Source organism: Lepisosteus platostomus, chromosome 19 (assembly GCF_059453375.1).
Source record: "Lepisosteus platostomus isolate fLepPlt1 chromosome 19, fLepPlt1.hap1, whole genome shotgun sequence".
In the NCBI taxonomy this organism is placed as follows: domain Eukaryota; kingdom Metazoa; phylum Chordata; class Actinopteri; order Semionotiformes; family Lepisosteidae; genus Lepisosteus; species Lepisosteus platostomus.
This window is the reverse complement of record NC_142629.1, coordinates 6,518,456-6,542,769: the sequence shown is the minus strand read 5'-3', so window position 1 is coordinate 6,542,769 and position 24,314 is coordinate 6,518,456. Positions and strand designations below refer to the sequence as shown.

The 24,314-nt window shown below is 47.9% G+C and overlaps 2 protein-coding genes and 1 long non-coding RNA gene across 18 annotated transcripts; 2 read left to right on the top strand and 1 right to left on the bottom strand.

Annotated features, from left to right (window-relative positions):
- On the top strand, nucleotides 1-12,940 carry LOC148645022 (hydroxyacylglutathione hydrolase-like protein). Of its 15 annotated transcripts, none has more exons than XM_088613195.1 (10): nucleotides 4,305-4,552; nucleotides 5,470-5,547; nucleotides 5,692-5,819; nucleotides 6,917-6,981; nucleotides 8,520-8,637; nucleotides 8,972-9,080; nucleotides 9,438-9,541; nucleotides 9,813-9,919; nucleotides 10,341-10,420; nucleotides 10,775-12,940. In XM_088613195.1, exons 3-10 carry the CDS (start codon nucleotides 5,715-5,717, stop codon nucleotides 11,101-11,103), a joined length of 1,017 nt encoding a protein of 338 aa, XP_088469321.1. In that variant the 5' UTR covers nucleotides 4,305-4,552; nucleotides 5,470-5,547; nucleotides 5,692-5,714; the 3' UTR covers nucleotides 11,104-12,940. The 15 variants fall into 15 exon arrangements, with proteins under 15 accessions (XP_088469328.1, XP_088469332.1, XP_088469321.1 ...); XM_088613197.1 differs by lacking the exon at nucleotides 4,305-4,552 and adding an exon at nucleotides 4,559-4,780; XM_088613196.1 differs by lacking the exon at nucleotides 4,305-4,552 and adding an exon at nucleotides 4,787-4,950.
- ciao3 (cytosolic iron-sulfur assembly component 3) lies at nucleotides 12,535-23,999 on the bottom strand. Of its 2 annotated transcripts, none has more exons than XM_088613180.1 (11): nucleotides 23,894-23,999; nucleotides 21,548-21,648; nucleotides 21,211-21,354; nucleotides 19,981-20,110; nucleotides 19,041-19,175; nucleotides 18,684-18,802; nucleotides 17,976-18,105; nucleotides 16,240-16,312; nucleotides 15,129-15,266; nucleotides 14,631-14,788; nucleotides 12,535-13,890 (listed from the first exon to the last, which is right to left on the bottom strand). In XM_088613180.1, exons 1-11 carry the CDS (start codon nucleotides 23,952-23,954, stop codon nucleotides 13,649-13,651), a joined length of 1,431 nt encoding a protein of 476 aa, XP_088469306.1. In that variant the 5' UTR covers nucleotides 23,955-23,999; the 3' UTR covers nucleotides 12,535-13,648. The 2 variants fall into 2 exon arrangements, with proteins under 2 accessions (XP_088469306.1, XP_088469307.1); XM_088613181.1 differs by having other exon boundaries at nucleotides 19,981-20,107.
- On the top strand, nucleotides 13,890-15,823 carry LOC148645021 (uncharacterized). Its single transcript, XR_015928565.1, has 2 exons — nucleotides 13,890-13,973; nucleotides 14,471-15,823. It is a non-coding gene; the product is annotated as an uncharacterized LOC148645021 (long non-coding RNA).
- Nucleotides 24,000-24,314: the final 315 nt, after the last annotated feature.

The following is a 24,314-nucleotide window of genomic DNA, read 5'->3' as shown; positions in this document are numbered from 1 at the left end:
AGTTATCAATTTTTTTTAATGGGTGAAATGAGATCATTGAAAAATGCTCTTTATTTGTTAATAATAAAACGTGATTCCGATTCTCAGAATTAGAGGAGGTTGTTAGCATTGAATTGTTTGTGAGTAGAAAAAAAAACACGTATTGCGTTCGACAGTAGGACGGGCGCCAAAAGATTCTTTTTCTCGACATGCGTTGTTAATTAGTTAGTACCGGATGACGTTGCATAAGACATAAAAGAATCACACATTGCATAGTGAACTGTTGAGTCTTGCATCTGCATAGGGGTGTGTTGGCAGACAGCACTGCGGCCTTACAGCTGCTTGGCCCTGGGTTTGATTCTGGTCAGGGGGAACTCTCTGTGTGTGCAAGGTTGTCCACATGGGTTTTGTTTTTAATTATGTATCATCCAGAACCACAGCACCACCATTGTTCAGGTCTTCGTGCTCCCAGATCTAAGACAGGAGCCCTCCAGCCCTGTCAGTGATCAAGTAAGTTCCACACCTTGAAATAACAGGTACCCTCGGGTGACCTACAAGGAATAATGGATTGGAGTCCGGGACCGGAGATGGAGCCTCCTGTTCTGGGATTGGATTATCCCGTTCTTTAACGTCCGCCCTGTTTTCCCTCACCAGCTGGGCTGTATGCTGGGAGAAGGATGAAGGTGAAGGTCATCTCCATCTTGGAGGACAACTACATGTACCTGGTGATTGAGGAAGATACCAAGAGGGCAATCGCAGTGGACCCTGCGGTGCCACACCGGGTGAGCCTGAGGCCCTGTGCCACCTGGACTCAAACAGCGCTGCTTCGGCCCTCCGCTGTCACAGAACCCCAAACTGTTGGGGGGTGGAGCAGCCAAGGATGTCAATACCCAGTGAGGCTTGTACCTGCAGGCCTTACAGGCCCTAGGCTTCCAGAAGCACGCTGTGTAACAGTTACAGCCACTAACAACTGATCATGAGCAGCCGGCTGTTTTATAATATAAAACGTGTTGAAGAAAACGAAGAAGGGCTGGAGATCTGGAGGTCGGTGGGTACGGAGTCGGGACTGGGTAGTGGGGGGTGGAGAACTGCTCACTGTGATCGGGGTCCACGCGTGTTGTAGTATGTGTGTACTGATGCAGTCGTGGGGTTCGGCAGGGGCTTGTTCAGTGTGGATGAAGGGCGACGCCTTGCCTCGGCAGTCCCAGCTGTTCTGGCTGCCCGAGGAGGAGCTGCAGCTGTGAAGGCTCTTTTAAAAGCACACTGGGGCATCCCCACGAAGAGACGAGCAGGGCCATCCCCGGAAGGGGAGGAATTGTCACCGGCAGTCCCGGAGGGGGATCGTACCCGAGCGTTAGGCCGGCGTTTTTCTTCTTTTTCTTTTTCTTTTTGCCTGTATCCCTGCTGGGGTAGGCCGACCTTTTCCACACGTTAAGTTTTTGTTTTGTTGTGGCCCTGTGCTCCCCGCTCCCTGTTCAACGGGGTCGGTCCAGTCTGGTCCCCGCTGTGCTGCCGGTTCCTTTTTCCCAGGCTGGCTAAGGATCTGCGCCTGTGGCTGGAAGGTTGCCAGTTCAAATCCCGCAGCCAGGAGAGGAATCCTACTCTGTTGGGCTCCTGAGCAAGGCCCTTAACGCCAACTGCTCCAGGGGCGCCGTATAAATGGCTGACCCTGTGCTCTTACCCCAAGCTTCTCTCTCCCCATCTGTGTGTCTCATGGAGAGCAAGCTGGGGTATGCGAAAAGACAAATTCCTAATGCAAGAAATTGTATATGGCCAATAAAGTGATCTCTCTCTTAATAATATGTCATTGATGCATTCATCCATCTTGACTAATCCAGTGATTAAAGTGACCTGTTTTGATGCCCATTAATACAGATGGGTTTGAGGGAGGAATCTGGGTACAGTGACTTGCTCCCAAGTACGTCTGCGTCCCCACCTGGGATCTCACTTTAAACCCTCTGCTCACGAATCCTCAGCCCTGATCTGTACACAACGCGGCCTCCTGCTTCCACTGGCTCAGAGGACCCCGGCTGTGTCTGTTTAACCCATTTAGATTTAGGATCCACATCCATCTTCTAGCCAGGTTATCCCATACAGGGTGGTGGGGGAGCTGGAGCCTATCCCAGCAGGTAACGTCCACAAGGCAGGATACACCTTGGATGCAGGGCTCACACAGATACAGACGCGCACACACTCACACCAAGGCCAGTTTTCCCAGAAGCCAGTTAACCTACCAGCATGTCTTTAGACTGTGGGAGATAACCAGGGCACCTGCAGGAAACCCACGCAAACACATGGAGAACATACAAACTCCACACAGTTAGTTTTAGGTTACCTTCCCTTTCTCGTTCACTCCCCATGTTGCGTGTTGTTATGTTCTGCTTCAGCACCCCGGTTTTTGACCCGTTCCACGTGCACGGTTTTAATCAACCAGGGTGCTTATGCATGTCTGCGGACTTTGTAAGGGCGCCATCGATCGAGCTAGATTTCTTCCTTCTTGTCCTCACCGAGTGGCACCACGCCGAACTGATTGGGCGCCCTCGTTTGATCCCTTGTCTCTGCTGCAGGGAGAAGGCCGTGCAGGAACACGTAGGGAAATCTGATCCCATTCCCACGATGGCCAGCCTCCGGAAAGAGAAGGATGGCTTCCGTGTTCCCAAGGACTGAGTCCAGAAGAGCTGGCTCTGCTGCAGAAGCTACTTTTTCCACTACAACTCATCCTAGTGCACAGCGAGCTGTCACTAACAACCTCAGTGCTTAATACTTTCACACTGTTGAAGTACATATATTTAAGTATAAATGTATCATTGCTCTGTAAATTGAATGTAAAAAAAAAGTTATATATTTTAATTATCTTTACAAACAAAAAGTAGCATCTTTCCTTTTCAAGGGACTCAAAACATTAAAAATAAGAAAAAAACAGGGAAAGAGTTAAGGTCAAATTGTCCTTCCAAACGTTATGTGCAATAGTGTGGTTTTTAATTTAGCAGAAGGCTATTCGTAACAAGAGTTGTGGAGATTTTCTGATTGTATTGTTGTACCATACGGGGGTTTTATTGATGATGACAGCAGTAATTTTCTTTTAAGACAATTTAGAGGGAGCCTTTTTTTTGCTGTACATTCTTAAAGTACCGCAGTGTTTCTTGCCCGCTGAAATGAAACGCAAAGTTCACTATAAATATAAATCCAGCATGGTTTGTACTTCCAGTTCTGTAGTTTATAGTCCCCTGCTGCATGTTCGTCTTCCAGCTGTTTAAGGGCACGACCAGTGCGATCAGTTTAAGTCAGCGAACATTGTGTCTCAGACATAATGTACATCTTGTACATTATTTGTCATGGTGTTAAATCCAAAAGCAGTAAAATACTTTCCATGGAATAGAAATGCAGATCATGTAGAGTTAAGAGTTTAACAGTACATTAAAGTCTGTGCACGATGCTCATGTACCAGCAATAAAGCATATTGTTAAAGATCAACAGGAGCACCAGCAGTGACTGTTTCTTTTGGCAAGTTTAAAAAAAAGCTAAATGCCACGGGACTGAATCCTGACTCTCTGAGGACCGGAGTGTAAAATCTTGGGAGCTGCACGGGGTTCAGTGCCTCGTGATGTTCAATTCGTTGAGTTGTCACGCTGTGTCACTAGAGCACTGGTGCAGCCATGGTGTGGAAAGCTTCAGTTTGGTACCAATAACCCCACTTTCAGGACACGCCTTACATAAACACTGCTTCCTGTGCTGCGTACTTTTGGAAATAGCATCACATGCAGCTCCTTGTATTTTGCTACAACAAAATAAAATTCAAAACTATTACATTATGCACATCAGGTACAGATACTTCCTCTTATGTACAGCTGCCAAATGTTTCTGAATGTTTTTTTTTGTTTAGTCAAGAAGTCTATGATCTGAAGATCGCATGAAGTGGACAGGCGTTTAAAAAAAACAGTGGACAGAGTTGTGTGTCTTCAGTGGTGCTGCGTAGCTTTGTGCAGACGTCGATGTGCATTTGAATACTTATAGCATCTGGGTCCTGGATGTGCAGTTCTGAAGCTGAAGAATGCCATCTGTGGGTTTACTAGATCTCTTGAAAGCAGAGCTGACAGAAACTTTTCAACGGGTCCCATGTAGCCAGTGAACAATAATGAGCAGATTGAGTTTGTTAAGACCTGAGTTTGAGTGAAACCCTGTAGACACACACCAGCCCTCCAGGACCAGAACTATATGTCCCTGACCTGGATACACTGTTTGAGGAAGTATTCACTATAGTCAAAGAGCTTGTGGTAATTTTCTGAATTACTTAAAGGATTTCCAGAATTTAAAGCTACAAATAAGATCTCAAAGGTCCATTTCGTAAGTCATTTATTCCAGATCACGAGCCATGAACGTTTCCAATACATGTTCTCTCATACAGTATATTTTCAGTCGACCGTTTTCTTGACGTTAGAGTGCGAATGGATTGTGCGAGGTAGATTAATAATGCCTCGAGGGGGGATGGCTCTTCGGCTCGGTGGTTTGCTCTTTGGACTGGTAAGCGGATTGCAGCAGGAGGAAGTGCAGGACGGATAGTGTTCTCGTCACGGTAAAATTCATGTGATGTTATTTTCAAGTCATGCTTTGAAATGCTGTCTATAGTTTCCACTGGTGCGGTGACGTGTCCTGTGAGGTTTATATTTCAAGGTCGCCTAAAGTAACAAGGCTTATGACTTTCTGTCGAGTCATAATGACAAAGTGTACCGAAGAAAACTAAAGATGTTAGATGTTAGATTCTATCTGGGGCTCTGCTGCGTTCAAGACTGCTAATAATTAGGTCATTTAAACCTCTGAAGCTTAACTGATTGTTTATTCATCTTTGATAATATGTTTAGTAATTGGAAGTCGTTAATTAAACGCTCATTTAATTAAAAAAATATTGTCGGTACTGTTTTCTGCTCGTAAATCAACGTTTGTTCTTCGGTCACCCCACTTCACGTGAGACTGGTCAGTACAGCAGGCGAAAACTGTACAGGACCCTGACAGGCTGAGTGCTTTTCTGCGTAAAACAAACGTAAAACAAGTTTTTGAAATAGCTTTTTCTTCCGTGGAACAGTTATCAATTTTTTTTTAATGGGTGAAATGAGATCATTGAAAAATGCTCTTTATTTGTTAATAATAAAACGTGATTCCGATTCTCAGAATTAGAGGAGGTTGTTAGCATTGAATTGTTTGTGAGTAGAAAAAAAAACACGTATTGCGTTCGACAGTAGGACGGGCGCCAAAAGATTCTTTTTCTCGACATGCGTTGTTAATTAGTTAGTACCGGATGACGTTGCATAAGACATAAAAGAATCACACATTGCATAGTGAACTGTTGAGTCTTGCATCTGCATAGGGGTGTGTTGGCAGACAGCACTGCGGCCTTACAGCTGCTTGGCCCTGGGTTTGATTCTGGTCAGGGGGAACTCTCTGTGTGTGCAAGGTTGTCCACATGGGTTTTGTTTTTAATTATGTATCATCCAGAACCACAGCACCACCATTGTTCAGGTCTTCGTGCTCCCAGATCTAAGACAGGAGCCCTCCAGCCCTGTCAGTGATCAAGTAAGTTCCACACCTTGAAATAACAGGTACCCTCGGGTGACCTACAAGGAATAATGGATTGGAGTCCGGGACCGGAGATGGAGCCTCCTGTTCTGGGATTGGATTATCCCGTTCTTTAACGTCCGCCCTGTTTTCCCTCACCAGCTGGGCTGTATGCTGGGAGAAGGATGAAGGTGAAGGTCATCTCCATCTTGGAGGACAACTACATGTACCTGGTGATTGAGGAAGATACCAAGAGGGCAATCGCAGTGGACCCTGCGGTGCCACACCGGGTGAGCCTGAGGCCCTGTGCCACCTGGACTCAAACAGCGCTGCTTCGGCCCTCCGCTGTCACAGAACCCCAAACTGTTGGGGGGTGGAGCAGCCAAGGATGTCAATACCCAGTGAGGCTTGTACCTGCAGGCCTTACAGGCCCTAGGCTTCCAGAAGCACGCTGTGTAACAGTTACAGCCACTAACAACTGATCATGAGCAGCCGGCTGTTTTATAATATAAAACGTGTTGAAGAGAACGAAGAAGGGCTGGAGATCTGGAGGTCGGTGGGTACGGAGTCGGGACTGGGTAGTGGGGGGTGGAGAACTGCTCACTGTGATCGGGGTCCACGCGTGTTGTAGTATGTGTGTACTGATGCAGTCGTGGGGTTCGGCAGGGGCTTGTTCAGTGTGGATGAAGGGCGACGCCTTGCCTCGGCAGTCCCAGCTGTTCTGGCTGCCCGAGGAGGAGCTGCAGCTGTGAAGGCTCTTTTAAAAGCACACTGGGGCATCCCCACGAAGAGACGAGCAGGGCCATCCCCGGAAGGGGAGGAATTGTCACCGGCAGTCCCGGAGGGGGATCGTACCCGAGCGTTAGGCCGGCGTTTTTCTTCTTTTTCTTTTTCTTTTTGCCTGTATCCCTGCTGGGGTAGGCCGACCTTTTCCACACGTTAAGTTTTTGTTTTGTTGTGGCCCTGTGCTCCCCGCTCCCTGTTCAACGGGGTCGGTCCAGTCTGGTCCCCGCTGTGCTGCCGGTTCCTTTTTCCCAGGCTGGACCCCGATAAATAGGATAAGCCCAGTCTGGAGGTCGCGATGCACAGCGGCGCATTTCTTTTTGCCTTTGTTTCGGGTTTTTTTTTACCTTTTGTTGTGTTATTTTGGGTCCCTGCTAACCCCATACCTCAGTTAGCGGCGTTGGCTTTTTAGCGGTGCTCTCCGCAGCTCTGCCCACCCCCACACTACTGCACCGTGTTCCTGGGATCTCCTGAGCCTTGTGCGAAACCAGCGGTAGCCTGGGAAAGGGAAGAGCTGCAGGGATCGATGAGCTCCTGTACTAGGAGCACAAGGGGAAGTCGTGGAGCCTGAGCAAGCGTCGTTTATGCCTTATTGTTCTTCCAGCTGCTGGAGATCCTGAGAAGGGAAGGTCTGTCCCTCACCGCTGTCCTCACCACACACCATCACTGGTAAGAAAACTGGAGGGTCCATTCAGCAGGACTTTGGAGCCTTATGGGCTGCCGTAGGGCAGGAGGGACAGTGGGCGTCATTGTGCAGGAAGGGTTCTCGATCTGTGGTACACAGTCAAACACGGACGTGCCGTGTGAGAAGGGTAGATGAAGGGGGAAGGCATTGCATCCCAGTCCCACGTGTTGACTGGTGTTATTTGCTGAAGAACCACTCACACCATCTCCCATGGGCAGTTCTGTCAGAGTGTTGATGAGTGAACTGGAGATCGAGTGTCAGAGCAGTGAAAAGCTCGAACCATATCAGGATCTCACCTGATTGCCCACTGTTAAAGGTGTAGCTGAGCCAAGAAAGTCTTGTTGATTTATGCTGTGATGAGATGTACCTATTTGGAGCTACATGGTGTGCTGTGTCCAGCAGCACCGAAGGTATTAATGTGAAATCCGAGCAGGAGATCAGCTGAAAAAACAGATTAAGATTTTGGTTCTGGGCCAGGAGCAAAGGAAGCCTCAGGTTCCAGAGTGCCTGTGTATTTTGCTTGTGACGCAGGGCAGCACTGTGGTCCAAGGGGAGCAGCTATTACCGAAGGGAGCCTTGCCAGAGCCTGTTGTTAACCTGCTGCTAATGCACAGTTAATGAGACAGTGCGGCCGGGAAACAGATGTTTCTATATACACAGCCAGTCATTACCACCAAACATAATGATGGATGACCAAGGAGGATCAATGAGGTTTGAACCCTTAGGAATCCTGTAAACAAGAGCAACACAGTAAATACTGCTACTCTGCTGTAATTCTTCAGTGCTTTGAAGATAGCTCTTCAAAGAGTGCAGCAAATTTGCGTTTTGGCAAAACTACATCAAGGCAATAACATACTGTTCCCCCTCTAAGCTTGAATTCTAATGATATTTAAAATACACTGTGGAAGAGGCAGTCTTTATCTTGAAACGCAGCTTCTAACTATTCCCATGAGTCAGCACACTGTTTCTTAACTGCATTCTGCCTGTTCCTCTATGAGCCCCATGCATGCCCTTGGGTAAGTTCCACACTCATACTTTGCTCTTTGCAAAAAAATATAGTCTGGGTGTCAATCTGATTCCCACAATGTTATAAATACAGGAAATACTATTGTCATTAGGCTATTACTCGTTTCCAGTGCAACTTACATTGGTGCATGGGCATTTTACTTAGTGATGTACCTTACTCAGGTGTATAACAGCAGTGCTTCACCTGAAATTTGAACCCACAACAGCCCCTTAATCGATAAATTAAGGGACAGTGGCCTAACCAACACTGTCCACTGCTGCCACTTCTCAGGCTAAGGCCCTGCGTTGTCCGTTGTACGTATTATAGAATTTCATGACGTTCTATTTAATCCAGCAAGGGGAAGTTTAAGAAATTGTCTTTTGAACTGCTTTCAACACCGCTCGTGATCTGCTTGCATGAGGTCATGATCCAGCTGAGCATGAGCACGAGATGTTTAGTGCGTGCTGGAGGGCGGTCAGGGACCTGTGTGTGTGACCACGGGTGTCTGTGCTCCAGGGATCACGCTCGTGGGAATGAGGAGTTGGCAAAGGAGGTCCCGGGGCTGAAGGTGTATGGGGGTGATGATCGCATTGGGGCGCTTACTGACAAAGTCTTCCATGCACAGGACCTGAAGGTACCCACAGTACATGCATAACTGATTACGCATCTCGGCATGCAACATGCGCAGCCTGAAACCCTCTGCAGCTGTCACTAATCTTTCCAGTGGGTTTCAATAGTGACTTGGCCCTTTGTAGCTCTCAGAGTCAAGAGTCAAGACTTTTTCTCTTGGTTGTTTTTTCCCACATCCCTTAGGAACACTGTTGCAGTGATAAAAAAGAAGGCAAACAGGGAGAATCTGTTGTTCAGGTTCAGAGGTTCAGGGTGAAAATGATCCACTTGAAAAGAGTTCAGCCGCCAGTGTGGTTAAAAATAACAAAAGTCTTCCCTTCTCCCTGCCTCGGTTACAGTTTGGCTCCATCAACGTGAGGTGCCTGTTCACCCCCTGCCACACATCCGGACACATGTGCTACTTCGTGTGGGAGGATGACTGCGCAGATGCCCCAGCGGTTTTTACAGGTTAAAATCCTTACACAACATCCTGCTTTCTAATATTTCCTTCCAGGTGCGTTTTCATCGTTTAAAAAAAATACGGTTTCAAACAAACAGGAAAAACTACAGTGGACATTTGCTAGTTTAAGATCGGGCAGTGAAAGTGTGGGGAACCATTGATGTTAAAACCCTCTTCTGCTTCGGCCCGTTGCTCAGCAGAAACTGTGCGCAGCCCATCCACGACATCTCGCAGTCCCTGGGTCTTTTTAACGACTGTACTCAACTTACATCTCCTGCTCCTGCCTCTGTACGTTGGATATCAAAGCGTGGTAGAGCTGCGTGCTCTTGTGGTTAACCCCGGTATGTCTCTTCCCTGCGTGGCAGGGGACACGCTGTTTGTAGCCGGCTGCGGAAAGTTCTTCGAGGGCACGGCCGAACAGATGCACAGGAATCTCACCGAAGTTCTGGGCTCCCTGCCGAAGGACACGGTCAGTCTCTGTCGCTGCGTCCAGCTGCATCGGTGGCGCACTCGCTGAAGGCAGTGTCACTTTGTAGGTGACCGCCCCAGTCTCGGAAAAGGAATTATTCCGGCTGATGCACAGGTTTACAGGAAGTCAGCTAATAGCACCGTAACCTATACCTGCAGGCCTGCAATTTTCTATCTTCGGCTTTATAATCGTCTGTTTATCCTGCCGTCATTTGCTGCAGCGTCGTTCAGCTAAATTAAGGTTGCTCTCTGTTTTCTTGTGGCGTGTGCAGAAGGTCTTCTGCGGGCATGAGTACACCATCAAGAACCTGAAGTTTGCTCTGAAGGTAGAGCCAGGGAATGAAAAGGTGAAGCAGATGCTGTCCTGGGCCAGGGTGAGGTATAGGAGACGCCGTTTTCCAACATCGTCACAGAATTTACAGTCTTATTTAATTGTCTTTTATTCAACCCTTTGTTTACTTAATTAAGTCAACACGTTCTCATTTACACTGACGGCCTGTAGAGCAGGGCTTGTACCTGGAGTGTAACACCTGGGATTTGAACCCACGGCATTCCAGTTGGTTGTCATGCACAACCTATATCAGCACAGCTTCGCATTAGTCCCCGAGTAGATCTGAGACTGTAACCTGACTCCTTGTTCATTTAGTAGTACGCTGTGTATTAATGGAATAGATGTGGCTTTGTTGTAGCTGTAACCTAAATCAGATGTCTTCTCAGTGGTTGCTGTGTCCGAAAAGCAGATTCCACCTGCTGTCTTACGAAGGATCCCTTCTCTTGTCCTTCTTGTCTTTCTTTCTCAGGCCCGAGATGACGACGACAAGCCCACAGTGCCGTCCACCTTATCGGAGGAGTTTGAGTACAACCCCTTCCTGCGACTGTCGTGAGTGTCTCCTGCCAGGCAAGACCCTGGCTGCACATGGGAGGGGAGGAGATTGGCGCGCTAACTGTGACACCCACAGCTTGCACCCAGACAGCCAGAAAACCCCACGAGGCACAGGTTGACGTCGTAAGCCCTTTCTATTCAATCTGGGTCACATACAGGTAAATCCCTTTGCGTGACGCACTGGCAAGCCGGAGTCGAGGTTGCTTATCTGCGTCTTTCTGCTTTCCCAAGCGGGATTTGTGGGGGTATTGTTAGAACCAGTCTGCCAAAGAGGGGCTAATAGGCACCCCTGAACGCCACAAGGGTGGTTTATGGTCGCATTTGTCACACCCACCCGTGTCCTCTTCGCAGGGAGGAGAGCGTGCAGACGTTCACAGGGAAGAGGGACCCCATCGAGGTGCTGCGGGTCTTGCGCAAAGAGAAGGACAACTTCAAGAAGCCGAAGGAGCGCGCCGCCGCCCCCCACGCCCTCCTGGCCCTGGAGTGGGGGCTGCTCCGGCCCTGAGAGCAGGGGAGCCCGTTCCCCTCCCATTCCCGATTCCCGGTCCCCTTTCTCCACAAAGGTGGGGTTGGGCTGCAGCACTTTGGACTTTTCCCGGACTGCAAGGTGGGGAGTTTGGGGGTCAGCCTGCCTCTGGCTGGGGGAGGGGGAATCCTGGGACGGTGCAGCACGCAGGTGATGTCGAACACAGAGGGGCGCAGACACCCCTTGGTTCGAGGGGCCAGTTTAAGGAAGGTTTCCGAGAAGAGGGGGAGGAGAAAAGTCCCTTCCTTTTTACACAGGTGTCTTCAAGTGAGATGAGGCCTGTTCATTTCTCTTTTGGATCATTGATTTAACCTCGAGCCTGCAGTCTCTGACCTCTGACCTCTGACCAGGAACGTCTCAGATCATACTTGGCTCATTGAAGATGACCGTACATGACACCAAATACCACTACCATAACCTCCTGTGCATGTGGTGATAAATATTCTGAATTATTAAGCATCACTCGCTGGGTGTTTGGCTCTCTTTTCCTGTTTTTGTATCGTCTAGTCAATTATATTTGATCTTTGTTGTCTCAGCCTTAGGTGATCATGGCGACAGTTGTTTATTTTGTACTGGGCGAATGTGTCGGCTGAGACTGTGGTAAGATGATTGAAGGCATAGAGCAATCAGGGAGAGCTGTAAAAAATAGTCAATAATTAATCCCTGTTCAAGTTCAGTCAGAAAGTTTTCATTGCCATTTACAGTATCTGCTTCTGAAAAAAGAGATCGGAAATTGTTACCCAGAGTTCTCATGAAGTCCAAGTACAATAACTGAAAACGCAGCCAGAGTGGCCATTAAAGTTATATGCAGGATAAATGCTCTGTTATGTCAGATCTGAGAGTACATCCTCAGGCTGGATTACTGGTTAGTCACATGTCGGACATGCTCCATTACTCAGTTATCAGTCCTGAGTTCACACAATAGAATGAGGACTGTATAGTGCAGCAGTGTTAATGTTTAGCCAGTTTGTGCTTCATGTGGTTGAAATGGACTGGATGCAGATTTATGAATGCCTTTTTTCTAGAGAGAGTCCACAGTGTGTTTTCCAACTTGGGAGAGTGGAAGTACTATGGTAGTAATGCAGAAAGCTTTCCCAGTCAACACCTACCAGTTTAAAACATCCCACTTGGGTTCGTATAGTACGTGCATGTATCCTGATATTTATTTTTTTATTACTGTTCTTGTATAAATGATGTGCTGTGCGTGCTTAAAATTTACAGACCGTGTTGTATTTGGGTTTTATCTAGGTACTGTACAAACACGACCATCTCTTCTTAATTACAACAGTACAGCCATCTGACTCAGATCAACCTTAAGTAACAGGTATAATGTCAAATAATATGCATCGTAAGGGATTAGTTTGTCTTCATGAATCATTATATTCAGAGTTAAAATGAAATTCTGGGATGGCACATAGAACAATTTATAATGTTGCTTTTGTTAAAGCTCAGTGATATAATAAAAATATAAATGCAGAACATAGCAAGTATTTTCTGAATTATTCTGCTGCAGCTGGGGTATTGATTACACTCAATTTTTGTTGACTTCTTCAGCATTTTCAGAATGTTGGGTCCGAGAAACAAATTTAGAGTTCACTAAAAGAAACTTTTAATTTAGATGATACACTGTATAACAAGAATCATCACATTACAAAAAACAGCGAGTAGTTGGTATACATCAGCCTCCTTAAATTTTATAATGAATTTAAAACCTATTGTCTGTTAATCTTTGTGCACTTGTTGGGTTTTTTTGGGACTTGCAGTAAAATGTTCTATTTGCCTCTTCAGAATGGATGTATTAGTCATGAGGTTCTAAGCAAGCTGTTAAAGAACCTATAATTGCCTGTAATGCAAAACACCACATCTTTGCCACAGGAGGACGTTGTGCTTGTACAGCCAGGGCTATGAACCACCACTGACCATTTTCTGTACCTGTAAATATCAATTAAAAAAAACTGTATATTGCACAACAAATACATTTTTGTACATGCCATTCTTGTTTGTCTTTTTTATTTAATAGAGTCCGGACTCATTATTTTCAGAAGCTGTGTAATCTCTCCCATTTGTTTCCTTAATGCACAAATATAGGAGCTATAGTTCATATGGTATCATGTACAAACCCTAAAGATATAAATACAATTTAATGCAAGTTTAATTTCTGTAGAAAATGTGTATAAATTAGGCAATCATCACAATATTGGTTAAACATAAAATCAGGCCAGCAAGTCTTATTTTTGATTTTATCACAAACACACAAGAAAAAGGCATATCACTTAATAACTTGTCACAAATCACTTGAATATGGTTTATACTGAATGCATATCCAAGGTTTCCCAGCAAATTTCAATATAAAACCAACCCGTTCTGAGAAGCAGACAGTCGTCCTTCACGATCTGCTTCCAACTTTTAGCAGCAGAAACGGGGAACTATTTGACTGGGAAATCAGATTCTGACATGTTTCTGTTTGAGAAAAAGGTAACCTTTTCATTTCAGGCTCCAATCCACTGGGTCCGGTTAGGGGCAATGAGAAAGTCCCTTCCCGGTCGGGGGCAGAGACACAGACTCGGACATTCACAAAGACGGCGGACGACAGGCGTCCACGCTGCTGTCCTTTGTGTCAGGCTCAACCACGGGAAGACCACGCTTCCTGCTTCCTGCTTCCTGCTTCCTGCTTCCTGCTTCCTTCCGGTCCCGTTTCATCACCACTTGATGGCGAGGCTGTTGCTCATCTTCTCAACAGCGTGGTACTGCGTGTGCAGCAGCGACCGGGCCCTCTCCTCGCCCTCGCTCTGCAGCCAGCCGTGATAGAGCTCGGCCACGCGCCCGTCCGCCTCTGGGACGAGGGGGCGCTCGGCCTGGTACAGCTCCTCCACCCGTTGCAGCAGCTCCTTATTGGTTTGGTCCGGCGTTGGCCGCACCTGGCCGCCCCCGTTCAGACACCCTGTTGGGGCACACGGGGAAGGCGTGTTGTTATAGGACACCAGAGACCACAGCTGCGTCTCGGGTCATTCTTCGATATTTCAGGTGCTTTTCGTGGGAGAGGATTAGAGGGAGTCAAATCAGGTGGTTACCACATGACTTTCTATTATATTACAAACAAGAGGAGGCCATTCACTCAACCTAATGGAGTTTATAACAAAAGTTCGGGAGGGATGACAACAACCAAGTTCTATCGGACTCAGCCGCCAGTAATTAGCAATTGCTCATGACATTAATTCCTCTCCCAAAATGCTATAAATACCTACGAGATCCCTATCTCTCTCTTGCTTGTCTCTTGTATCCCATCTCCACCTCTGCAGTTGCCCCTTGGTCACCCTGCATGGGGGTCCTGCCCTCCTCGTCCTCCGGCCAGGAGGTCAGCCCTCAGCCAAGCAGGGTTAAGCCAAAAGTTCGCTCCATAATCCTTTCGTGACGCTTTAATCCTGGGTGTTGTCATTGCTAGTGAAACCTGTTTCATATTTAGTGGTGAATTAATCCAGGGATCTCATCCAGCCGTTCCCTGAGTGAAACTATGATTTCAGGTTCGTTCCACACTCCCACAACTCTCCGCATAAAGAAGTACCTCCTATTGTCAGTTTTAAAAGTGAAGCACGGCGATAAGGATCTATATAACCTGACCGCCTGCTGGATTAGCAATGAGCACTCCGCTCCGGCCGACGCCCCCTCCTGCAAGCTCCTAACCTGAAGGGCAGGCCATGACTTCCACGAAGTGGTAGGGAGACTTCCCGCGCTTGAGCTTCTGCACCAGGTTCTGGATGTTGCGGAACCCGTAGGCGAGGGCGAAGCGGAGCAGCACGGCCCCATCCCTCTCCAGGGTCACCTCCTGGAAATCCCTGTTCCTGCCAGGCCGGGGACAGAGACAGGAGGTCAGGCCTGCAGCTTGAAAGCACTGTGCACCAGGAGGGCAAGCTAATGCACCATCTGCGCTTGAATACAGCAGGCAGAGGGGTTAATCAGGAGTACATTCACCCTGCCCTCCGATGCAGTGAGCGCTACCCATTCTTCTGCCTTTGGCAATTTGGGTGAGGCACTAGAAAAGATGCATGCTTGTAATGCCTTCTTTTACAGTCCTCCTAAGGTGTCTTCAACTGAAAACACAAAAGACATTGATCAACAAGCTTTTCTCGCTGTAAGGCTTCTGCTCGAAGTCGCGGACAGTGACGGATCACCAGGCCTTACTTCAGGGTCTTGTACGTGAGCTCTTTCACCTCCTCTCCGAAGAGCTCGCGGGCAGCGTGAGTGAAGACGTGCTGCAGGTAACCCCCCGAGCCTCCCCCGGCGTGACGGAGCAGCTCGTCTCCAGACACGCTGCTGAACCTGCACAGACGGAGAGAGAAAACAACACTGTATGCAAGGTGTGCGTACAGAACCCTTACCCTGCACTGGCGCCTCGGGCTTGAGTCCCTCCTTGAGTCTCTCCCGAGGTTCAGAACAGAGTTGGTCAAGGGGGGAAAGGGGAAATACTGGCTGCCGACAGCGGTGAAAGGTCAGCATGTGGGACAGACAGAACGGGCAGTGGGGATGAGGGCAAGGAGATTTCCAAATGACAGCTGCTCCAAAGCTTCTTGTGTGGTGAACTGGAGTGCGATTGGGAAAAGGCAGGCGTGCCGAACTCATTGCACTTGACTGCATCCCATCTGGTGAGATACGCTTAAGAAGAACGCACCCGATCAGAGCTTCATTTTTTTTCCCCCCTGGAGTAACTCTGACCAATTGCACGCAGGAATGTGTTGGGAAGGAAAAGCTGACTCCCCTGCACCTTTCAGCCTGGGCTGTTAGCTGTTCAGTTCGAGCAAGACCAACACTGATGTTATTAAAGTCATCAGAGAACAATAAAATAAGATTAGGTCTGCAATACAGTAACTAGAGCTTGATGATGTTTGCCCAAATAATTACCTTCCTCACAGTATATAAGATAAGATCGCTTTATTGGCCAAATACAATTTCTTGCATTAGGAATTTGTCTTTTCGCATACCCCAGCTTGCTCTCCATGAGACAGACAGGGAGAGAGCCTGGGGTCAGAGCACAGGGTCTGCCATTTATACAGCGCCCCTGGAGCAGTTGGGGTTAAGGGCCTTGCTCAGGGGCCCACTGGAGTAGGATTCCTCTGCCAGCCGCGGGATACTAACCAGCAACCTTCCAGCCACAGGCGCAGATCCTGAGCCACAGAGCCACCACACCACCCCACCGCCAAAGCAATATAACGCAAACTAAAGAGAAGGCATCTGAAGAGCTATTGACAAATAAGTTAGCAAAATGTAAAAACTGTGCCGGTGCTGTGATACTCACATGGTGTCCAGAGGCGCCGGATCCACGTCACCCAGGGAGACGCCCTCCTTCTCCAGCATCTTCAGCACCTCACCTGCGTGGGGAGGTCAGAGCGAGGGAGGTCAGTCCCGGCCGCGGCCGTTCGCCCCGAGCAGCCCCCGTCCCCGCCGATCGCAGACGCTCTGCCCGAGAGGGACAGCGAGGGGCGCCTGGCTCCACGGGCACACTGCGGTACTGCCCACTGCGGTACTGCTGCTGAGCCGCTGGGCTGTCCACTGCCAATCTGCTCTCGGGGGGGGTGGGGGACTGCGTGACTGAAGCCACAGCTTTGGATTTGATCGTGATTTGATCAGCAGGACGTAAAGGAGACCGCTGATCTGTCCGCTGTTGATAAACCATCCTTCCCCAGTTCCCCTTTTTACATGCTTTTATACTGAAGCCCTGTTACAGAGATGTAGAACAAAGCTCCTTTAAACTAGAATAGTTTAGCCAGCTATATAAGTGTAAGGGATTATTAATTATAGAATAAGATTTTAAGGAAGGTGACAAGAGCAGGCCGTTCAAGTCCAGCCTGTCTGGTAGTAGTTTTTGAAAGCCAGGGTATCAGCTGACACCACGGCCGGAATGGGGCTGATCTCACAAGCCTTAGTTAAACTTTTGTGACTGTGCTTCCAGTAGTGCACCAGAGACTATTTACTCCACGTCGACTCTCCTGTAGAAACCCAATAAAACAAGGGCCGCATCACGGCCTTTCACGCAGGGAATATGTTCACGTTGAGACTGTGGAGCCTGTCTTCATCAAGAGGATGCTCTTATTCTTCAAATTTGTCTTTCAGTCACGTGACCTTCCTCAACGCGCACATCTTTCCAAACTGCTGCTCAGCTGTCACCTTTTCTTACTGAATCTAGTGCGTCAACTCAACACAGGTTTTTTTGGCTTCGTATCTCCAATGCATTACGATATAATGGGATAGAAAAATATGGAACATATGTGGCAACTTTGTCCATTTAGCCCTTCAAAGCTTCCCATTATCCTACCCGCTGGCTGACATCATCGGTTCCCTGGCCTGTTTTGAAAAGACTGTGGCATGAATAACAATAATTAATAATAATAATTGCTTACACTTATATAGCGTTTTTCTGGACACTCCACTCAAAGCGCTTTACAGGAAATGGGGATCCCCTCCACCACCACCAGTGTGCAGCCCCCACCTGGATGATGCAACGGCAGCCATAGTGCGCCAGAACTCATGACTAAACCACACATCAGCTATTAGGAGAGTAATGTAGCCAATTCATAGATGGGGGTTATTAGGAGGCCATGATTGGTAAGGGCCAATGGGAAATTTGGCCAGGACGCCGGGGTTACACCCCTACTCTTTTCGAGAAACTCCCTGGGACTTTTAATGACCACAGAGAGTCAGGTCCTCAGTTTTACGTCTCATCTGAAGGATGGCGCCTTTGTACAGTATAGTGTCCCCGTCACTATACTGGGGCATTAGGACCCACAGGGACCGCAGGGTGAGCGCCCCCTGCTGGCCCCACTAACACCTCTTCCAGCAGCAGCCTCAGTTTTTCCCAGGAGGTCTCCCATCCAGGTACTGACCAGGCTCCCACCTGCTGAGCTCCAGTGGGCTGCCAGTTGTGAGTTGCAGGGTGATATGGCTGCTGGCCATAAGAATGCATGGGCACACCAACAGGGGTGTGATTAAGAAAGATCACGCCGAAGGATTTGGCTCTTGCCATTGGGGACCTACCTGAGGTGATGACACAGTCCACTTCCCTGGTCTCCGACCTGCTGATGTAGAAATCGGGTCTGGACGCCTCCAGCTTCTTGTCATAGCACGGCATTACCGTCACGTGGTAGATCTGCTCTGGGCTCAGGCCCTGCGGAGAGAGAGGGGAGGCCCCCCGAGATCACACAGGGCACAGCACGAGCAGCGACTTGGCTGTCACGTGCCTGCACCCACTGTCCCACTGCTTACGTCTTGGGCATTTGTATGAACTTATATTGTAATAGTGTAAATGTGATTCAATTTCAGGCAATTAAAAGAGAATTTCCCGTAAAACCCATTTTTAGCGGAACACTGGCCATCCCGATGAAAACATACAATACTGAAAAAGCCCAATACAGTATATAAAAACTGAAGCAGTGGCAAACAAATGAACAGCTCTTGAAATAAAGTTCATAAATAAGCAATAAAATATGCATAACTGATCTTTAAGTGTGTTGAACAGTGTACTTTCCACTACAAAGCCACTGCACTTTTTGAAGAGAAGGCATCCTAAATCGCTGATATTTCATTTCGCGGTTTCACTGCATTGTTTTTTTTTTATGGGGGACTGAGATGGGTGCGTTTGCACGACGGGGTGTTTCACAATCAAGCCCTCGACGCGCGTGAAGGAGCGTGCAGCCCCAGTGTTGTGGTCAGGCGATGGGGGCCTCTGTGGCTCCTGCACACTACCTGCTGGCTGGCAAAGTAGTCTTTGACCAGGGAGCCCATGACCTGCTGCGGCGAGCGGGTCGTGCTGATGAAGGGGATGACAAAGTCGCCGTGAGTCTTCTCCGCATAACAGATCCAGCCTGCAAAAGTCCACGCCCAGCACAGAAACGAAAGTTCTGTCAAATCAATTGAATCTAGCATTTGTCAGAGCAGAGGGTATCGGCAGTATCCCGGTGTGGGGCTGAAGGGAGGGCTGGGCCCTGGTGTTTCAGATCAGCGCTTTCAAACACTAATAGTTTCAGCCCCTTTCGGGCACTGTGGTGATCGGACCGCACGGTGAAGCTGAGCTGCTCGCTGCCAGCAGAGCAGGTGGGGTACCTGGACAGGCGGAGGTCAGCATGGGCAGGGCGGTCCTGTCCTGCTCCTGGCGGGAGAACCGCTCCACAAACTCCTTCTGGCTCTCCAGCAGGCTGAAGGTCCTGCTGAAGGAGGTGTCGAACACGTGATGCACACCTGCAGCAACAGCACACGTTTCAGCACCCAGGACAGACATGCAGAGAGTGTGTCAAGATACCATTCAGCTTTCCCCAGCTTTAAGCGATACCCAAACACTGTTTTTAGACCAACATGCTGAACTGTCTTATTGTCTATCTGTTTAATTCAGTTCAATTCAACTTTATTTGTCATTATACTTACACAGGTGCATAGTATAATGAAAAGTGTTTCTCATTAGTCACTGTGGTGCAGTATACACAGAACAGCAGACAAGACAATAGACAGTAAATACAATAACAATGTAAACAACAAGTATGGTACCGGTATGACAGTATCCATATCTGTTAAGAACTGTGCAAAAGTACACAAACAGTGCAAAATAATACAGCGTTATCAAATGGTGCAACTCAATCAAGTGCAGTTTTATGTCCAAGTTCGGAGTTATGGTGTATGTAGTGGTGTGGGAGTACAGTCGTTGTGTGGTCACAGGAAGAAGTGAGGAGAGATCATGGTTTGGTGGGTGGGAGTTGGGGAGGTCACCAGCTTGACGGCTCTGGAGAAGAAGCTATTTCGGAGGCTTGCTGTTTTGTTTTATCTGCCATTATTACACAATGTGTACCAAAACCACTTGCCTTCGGCCCCGGTGCTATAAATAAAGGCACAGGCATACTGATATGCCAGGGAGTACAGATCAGATTAACCATAACTAATCCAACTGAAAAAAAGAAAAATGACTTTTATGATCTCCTGATGCCATTTGCTGGATGCTCATCCACACTGATGAGCACAACCCTGTGGCCTGCTGGTCTGTCCGCTTGCTCACCCAGGTTCTTGAAGAAAGACGTCAGCCTCCTCGCCGTGTCCGAGCTGCTCAGGTTGAAGTGGGCAGCCAGGGACGCCCTGGACTGGGGCGACACGGAGACCACCACCACCTTCTGCGGAGCACCCATCTGCTGTGAGACAGAGATCATGTCCAACCTCAGTACGGGTCCCATTCCGGACAGCACAGTTCTGCTGGGCCCAGAATATCATCCACCCCAGCTTAGACTGGAACCCCTTCACATGCTGAGGGAGCAGATCCCTCAGATAATCAGCAACTTTCGAATGAATTAGACAGGCACTACGAATCACTTGCAGTGGATCAGATGCTGCTGTAAACTTTATCTCAAAAAGCAAGAGTCCTAGAAATCCAATTCCTATGGAAAAAAACAGACCTCCCTCTCTAACATGAAATATTTTTAGTCTTTTTTTTCTGTTCTTGAAAACTGAAAAATGATGCCACATTCTGAATATGAATGACTGAAGTTGTTGTACGATTTTATTGTAAGCACAGCAGTTCAGCGCTGTGCATTTGTCTTTTTAAGGCGTAAATCTGTGGTCAGGTGAGAACACAAAACAAGCTGGTTAACTGGCACTCCAGACCTACTGCAGTACCTAAACAGCGCCAAGCTGGACCCAGAAATAATAATTCACCATGGCTTTGCAAGCTGGCGAAAAAATTGAACATTCAGAAATAAAAATGACGTGTTTTAATTATTTTTTGAATGACCAACTACTGCATGTACTTTGAGTCCTACTGTTTTCATTACAGTCTTGTAAAAGTCCAGAACCTCTATCTTGTCTCATAAGCCCTTCCATCTCTGCAGCTGTGTGGCAGGTGAGTGGGGCATCTTCTCCAAGACGGCTGTGTGCTCCTGCTTCCTTATTCCTGTATTAAAGGCCTTTGGCAGCCGTTCTGTAAAATATGTAGCTCTCAGACCCTCTCAAAATCTAGTCTCACAGCCAGAGGAAAGTAAGAAAAACGAGAGGAGGCCTTTCAGCCCATCTAGTTAATAGCAGATCCCAGAAATCTCATCCTGCTGTTTCTTGAAAGACACCATGGTATCCACTTCAACAACACGGTAGCCGATTCCATACTCCCACTACTCTTTGTGTAAAGATGTGCCTCCTGTTCTCATTTTAAATGCAATTCCCTGAAATGTCCTTTTGTGCCCACTGATTCATTTGTTACTGCATGGCACGGGTGTGGGCGTGCGCGCGCGCTGTGGGGAACCTTGTTGTGCTCCAGGGCCCTGTACAGCTCCTCGTGGCTCTGCTGCGTGATCAGGACGCTCTCCGCGGATGTGATGCAGCCGCTGCAGGCCAGGCAGTCGTTCAGCGTGATCTTCGCTTTCTCCAGCTTCTGCAGCCCACCATCCTGCCCAGAAACACACACACACAGACGGGCAGCGTTACGGTCTGGGCAACCCAGGTTACCCAGGTTACCCGGGTTACCCAGGCAACCCAGACTACTCAGACTACTCAGACTACCCAGGCAGGATTATAACTCGCCAACTGACACACAGCTGTCATATGTGAAATTGGTCTTCCTTTAAAATTGGTCTCCTCACCTGGTTAACCTGAAAGTAGCTCCCATCGTCTTCGATTTTAATTTTGGCCACCGACTTCCCCCGTTTCTTCTCAACCTTCACCGGCTTAACGCACTCCTGAGGTATTCACAAAAAGATGCAAGACCAGAGCTCAGAAAAACTCAACAACCAGGAAAAGCCAGCAGCCATATCACTCTGCAACTCACCACTGGCAGCCCACTGAAGCTCAGCAGGTGTGAGCCTGGCCAGTACCTGGATGGGAGACCTCCTGGGCCATCATGGCCTCCTAATAATCCCCGTCTATGAATTGGCTTCATCACTCTGTTCTCCTCCCCACTGATAGCTGGTGTGTGGGGAGCGTTCTAGCACACTATGGCTGCTGTTGTATCATCCAGGTGGGGCTGCACACTGGTGGTGGTGGAGGGGAGTCTCCATTACCTGTAAAAGCGCTTTGAGTGGAGTGTCCAGAAAATCGCTATATAAGTGTAAGCAATTATTAATGATTATTATTATTAAAAGTTTGGACAGTTTTTGAGCCGCTCGAGGAGGGGAGCTGTGCCGGCAAAGACACACGCCTGTCACACCTGAAGACAGCTGAAACATTCCTGTTCCTCTTCTTCCTGCGTGTCAGTGAGGAACAAGCCCTGACTTGTTGGTTTTTGAAGCTAGAGCCAGGGAGCAAAGCCCTCAGTTGAGTGAGAGTATAACTGCCTGATACCCATGGCGTTACATCACCCTCTGCACATCTCTGAGAGGGAGGTGCCCTCTGCCCAGGACCTCCAGGCGTGAGCTGTGCCAAGTGGGTTCAGAGTTCCCGGCCTGCTCCAGCCCTGCTCTGACTCTTTCAGGCCCTTCAATCCCAGTCAGGAAGAGGGAGCAGTGGGCCAGCCTGAGGCAGGAGGGTCCTGAGCTTTCCTCTGCCACCAGACTCTGGAGGATGTGCAGCTATCCCTCTCACAGACAGAGTACAGGGTCTGACCTGCACAGTGTAACTCTCTGGCGGCACAGAGATACCGAGTCATCTCTGGGCAGCACACAAGAAGTGTCTTATCACTAGACTCCAGGCTTTCGGTGCAGTTAACCGCTGTGAACAGGGGCTCAGACAAAACTTGTCCACTACATGTTAAATATGTGACGCAACCGCAGAAAAAAAAAACACTCCCAACACACGAAAGGGTGTAACAAGTTAGCTACACCGCTGCCAACATATTCCGGAAGACAAGCGCTTTATGCTTAGAGCAGAGGAGGGAGTCGAATTTCAGCGGAAAGCTGCCTGGTTTAATCTTCCTTGGCAAGGTGATACTATACAACAGGGGTTTGAAAGCCTCAGTCCTAGGAGTCCAGATGCCAAAGTTGTTTCTGCGCCTCCTTAGTTATAAACAGCTCTGTACTAGAAAGAAGTGGTTGATCTCTGCATTTAAAGGATCTCACAATATATAAAACACCCAGAAGCCAACAACTCACCCTGCAGCCTGTGTGGGTCCTAATGACCCAGTATAGTAATGGTGTAAAACCTGAGCTCCTGACTCGCTGTGGTTAGTAAAAATCCCAGGGCATTTTTTCCAAACAGTGAAGGAGTGTTAACCTCAGTGTCCTGGCCAAATTTCCTCCTGACTTGACTTCGTCACTCTGTTCTCCTCCCCACTGAGAGCTGGTGTGTGGGGAGCAGACTGGTGCATCATCCAGGTGGGGCCGCACACTGGTGGTGGTAGTGGAGGGGAGTCCCCATTACCTGTAAAGCGCTTTGAGTGGAGTGTCCAGAAAAGCACTAAAAAACTGAACTGGCCCAACGTTAACAGTTATTTCACACTGGAGTTATACAGCCCTGCTACATTAGCTAAGGTGACACAAGAAAGAAAGAGCCTGCTCTTGAAGTATCTTATTTAAAACCAGTACTATCACATCACACAATGTCCTCGAAAGCGACTTTGCTTTTATTAACTCGAGAGGTTTAACACAGAAATTACGTTGTGTAATCCGAGATGCCAGCAGGAATAGGAAAACTATTTTCACAAGTAAGACACAGCGGTTTGAATTGATTCGTCGAAAGCTTGACAGTCGCACAACCCTGCTAACGTCGATATGTAATATGAAGTTTGGGACCAGATCTCGTGTTAAACAGGTTAGAAAACACGTAGTGGTCCATTCAAATTTATACCAGGGAACGTGTTCTGAATGTCGGGAAAAAAATATTTAACCTTATACCTTAAATTTAACCTCAACAATTTCACTTTTGCGGTCTATGTTCCTGTAAAAAAAAAAACCGGCGAGAACTGATTGCCTTCCTCCCATTCGAAGAACTGGATGAATAAAAAAAACGGACTTGATTCCGACAACTCAAATTTTAAAAACTTTCTCCTACCTGAGACGGAGTAATAAAATCGTCCAGATCTGTCAGCTGCAAAACTCCACTAAAATGAGAAGCCATCTTCCTGCCACGCTGCCGTGCGTTGGTTTGTTATTTTGTAACTTGGAAACACGATACGTACTGTACGTTTCGTGCCGTACTGTCGCAAAATTAACACTTGTACCTCGGATGTCCTTCAGAGGTCGCAGTTTCTTTGGCGTCAAGGTAAGCGGTTCAAGTGGATTAGTGTCTAAAACGGCTGACTATACCAAATATTTTTACGCACGGCTCAGTTTAGAGCGAAATTCGCAGAAACTCTGTACATTATATTTATTATTACATCACTAGAAACGCCTTTAATTAGTTCAAGGGTTCAAAAGCAGGTGGACAGTTCCATTCGAAAAACATTCAAAAAAACTACTGTGGTTTTAAGGATCCAGA

Coding starts and splice junctions, on each gene's coding strand:
- LOC148645022 (XM_088613195.1), top strand. CDS start 5,715: ATGAAGGTGAAGGTCATCTCCATCTTGGAGGACAACTACATGTACCTG. Junction 6,982..8,519: donor CTCACCACACACCATCACTG/GTAAGAAAACTG, acceptor TCTGTGCTCCAG/GGATCACGCTCGTGGGAATG. Junction 8,638..8,971: donor TCCATGCACAGGACCTGAAG/GTACCCACAGTA, acceptor CCTCGGTTACAG/TTTGGCTCCATCAACGTGAG.
- ciao3 (XM_088613180.1), bottom strand. CDS start 23,954: ATGGCTTCTCATTTTAGTGGAGTTTTGCAGCTGACAGATCTGGACGAT. Junction 18,106..18,683: donor ACTACTTTGCCAGCCAGCAG/GTAGTGTGCAGG, acceptor CTCTCTCCGCAG/GGCCTGAGCCCAGAGCAGAT. Junction 15,267..16,239: donor CCGGCGCCTCTGGACACCAT/GTGAGTATCACA, acceptor CCGTCTGTGCAG/GTTCAGCAGCGTGTCTGGAG.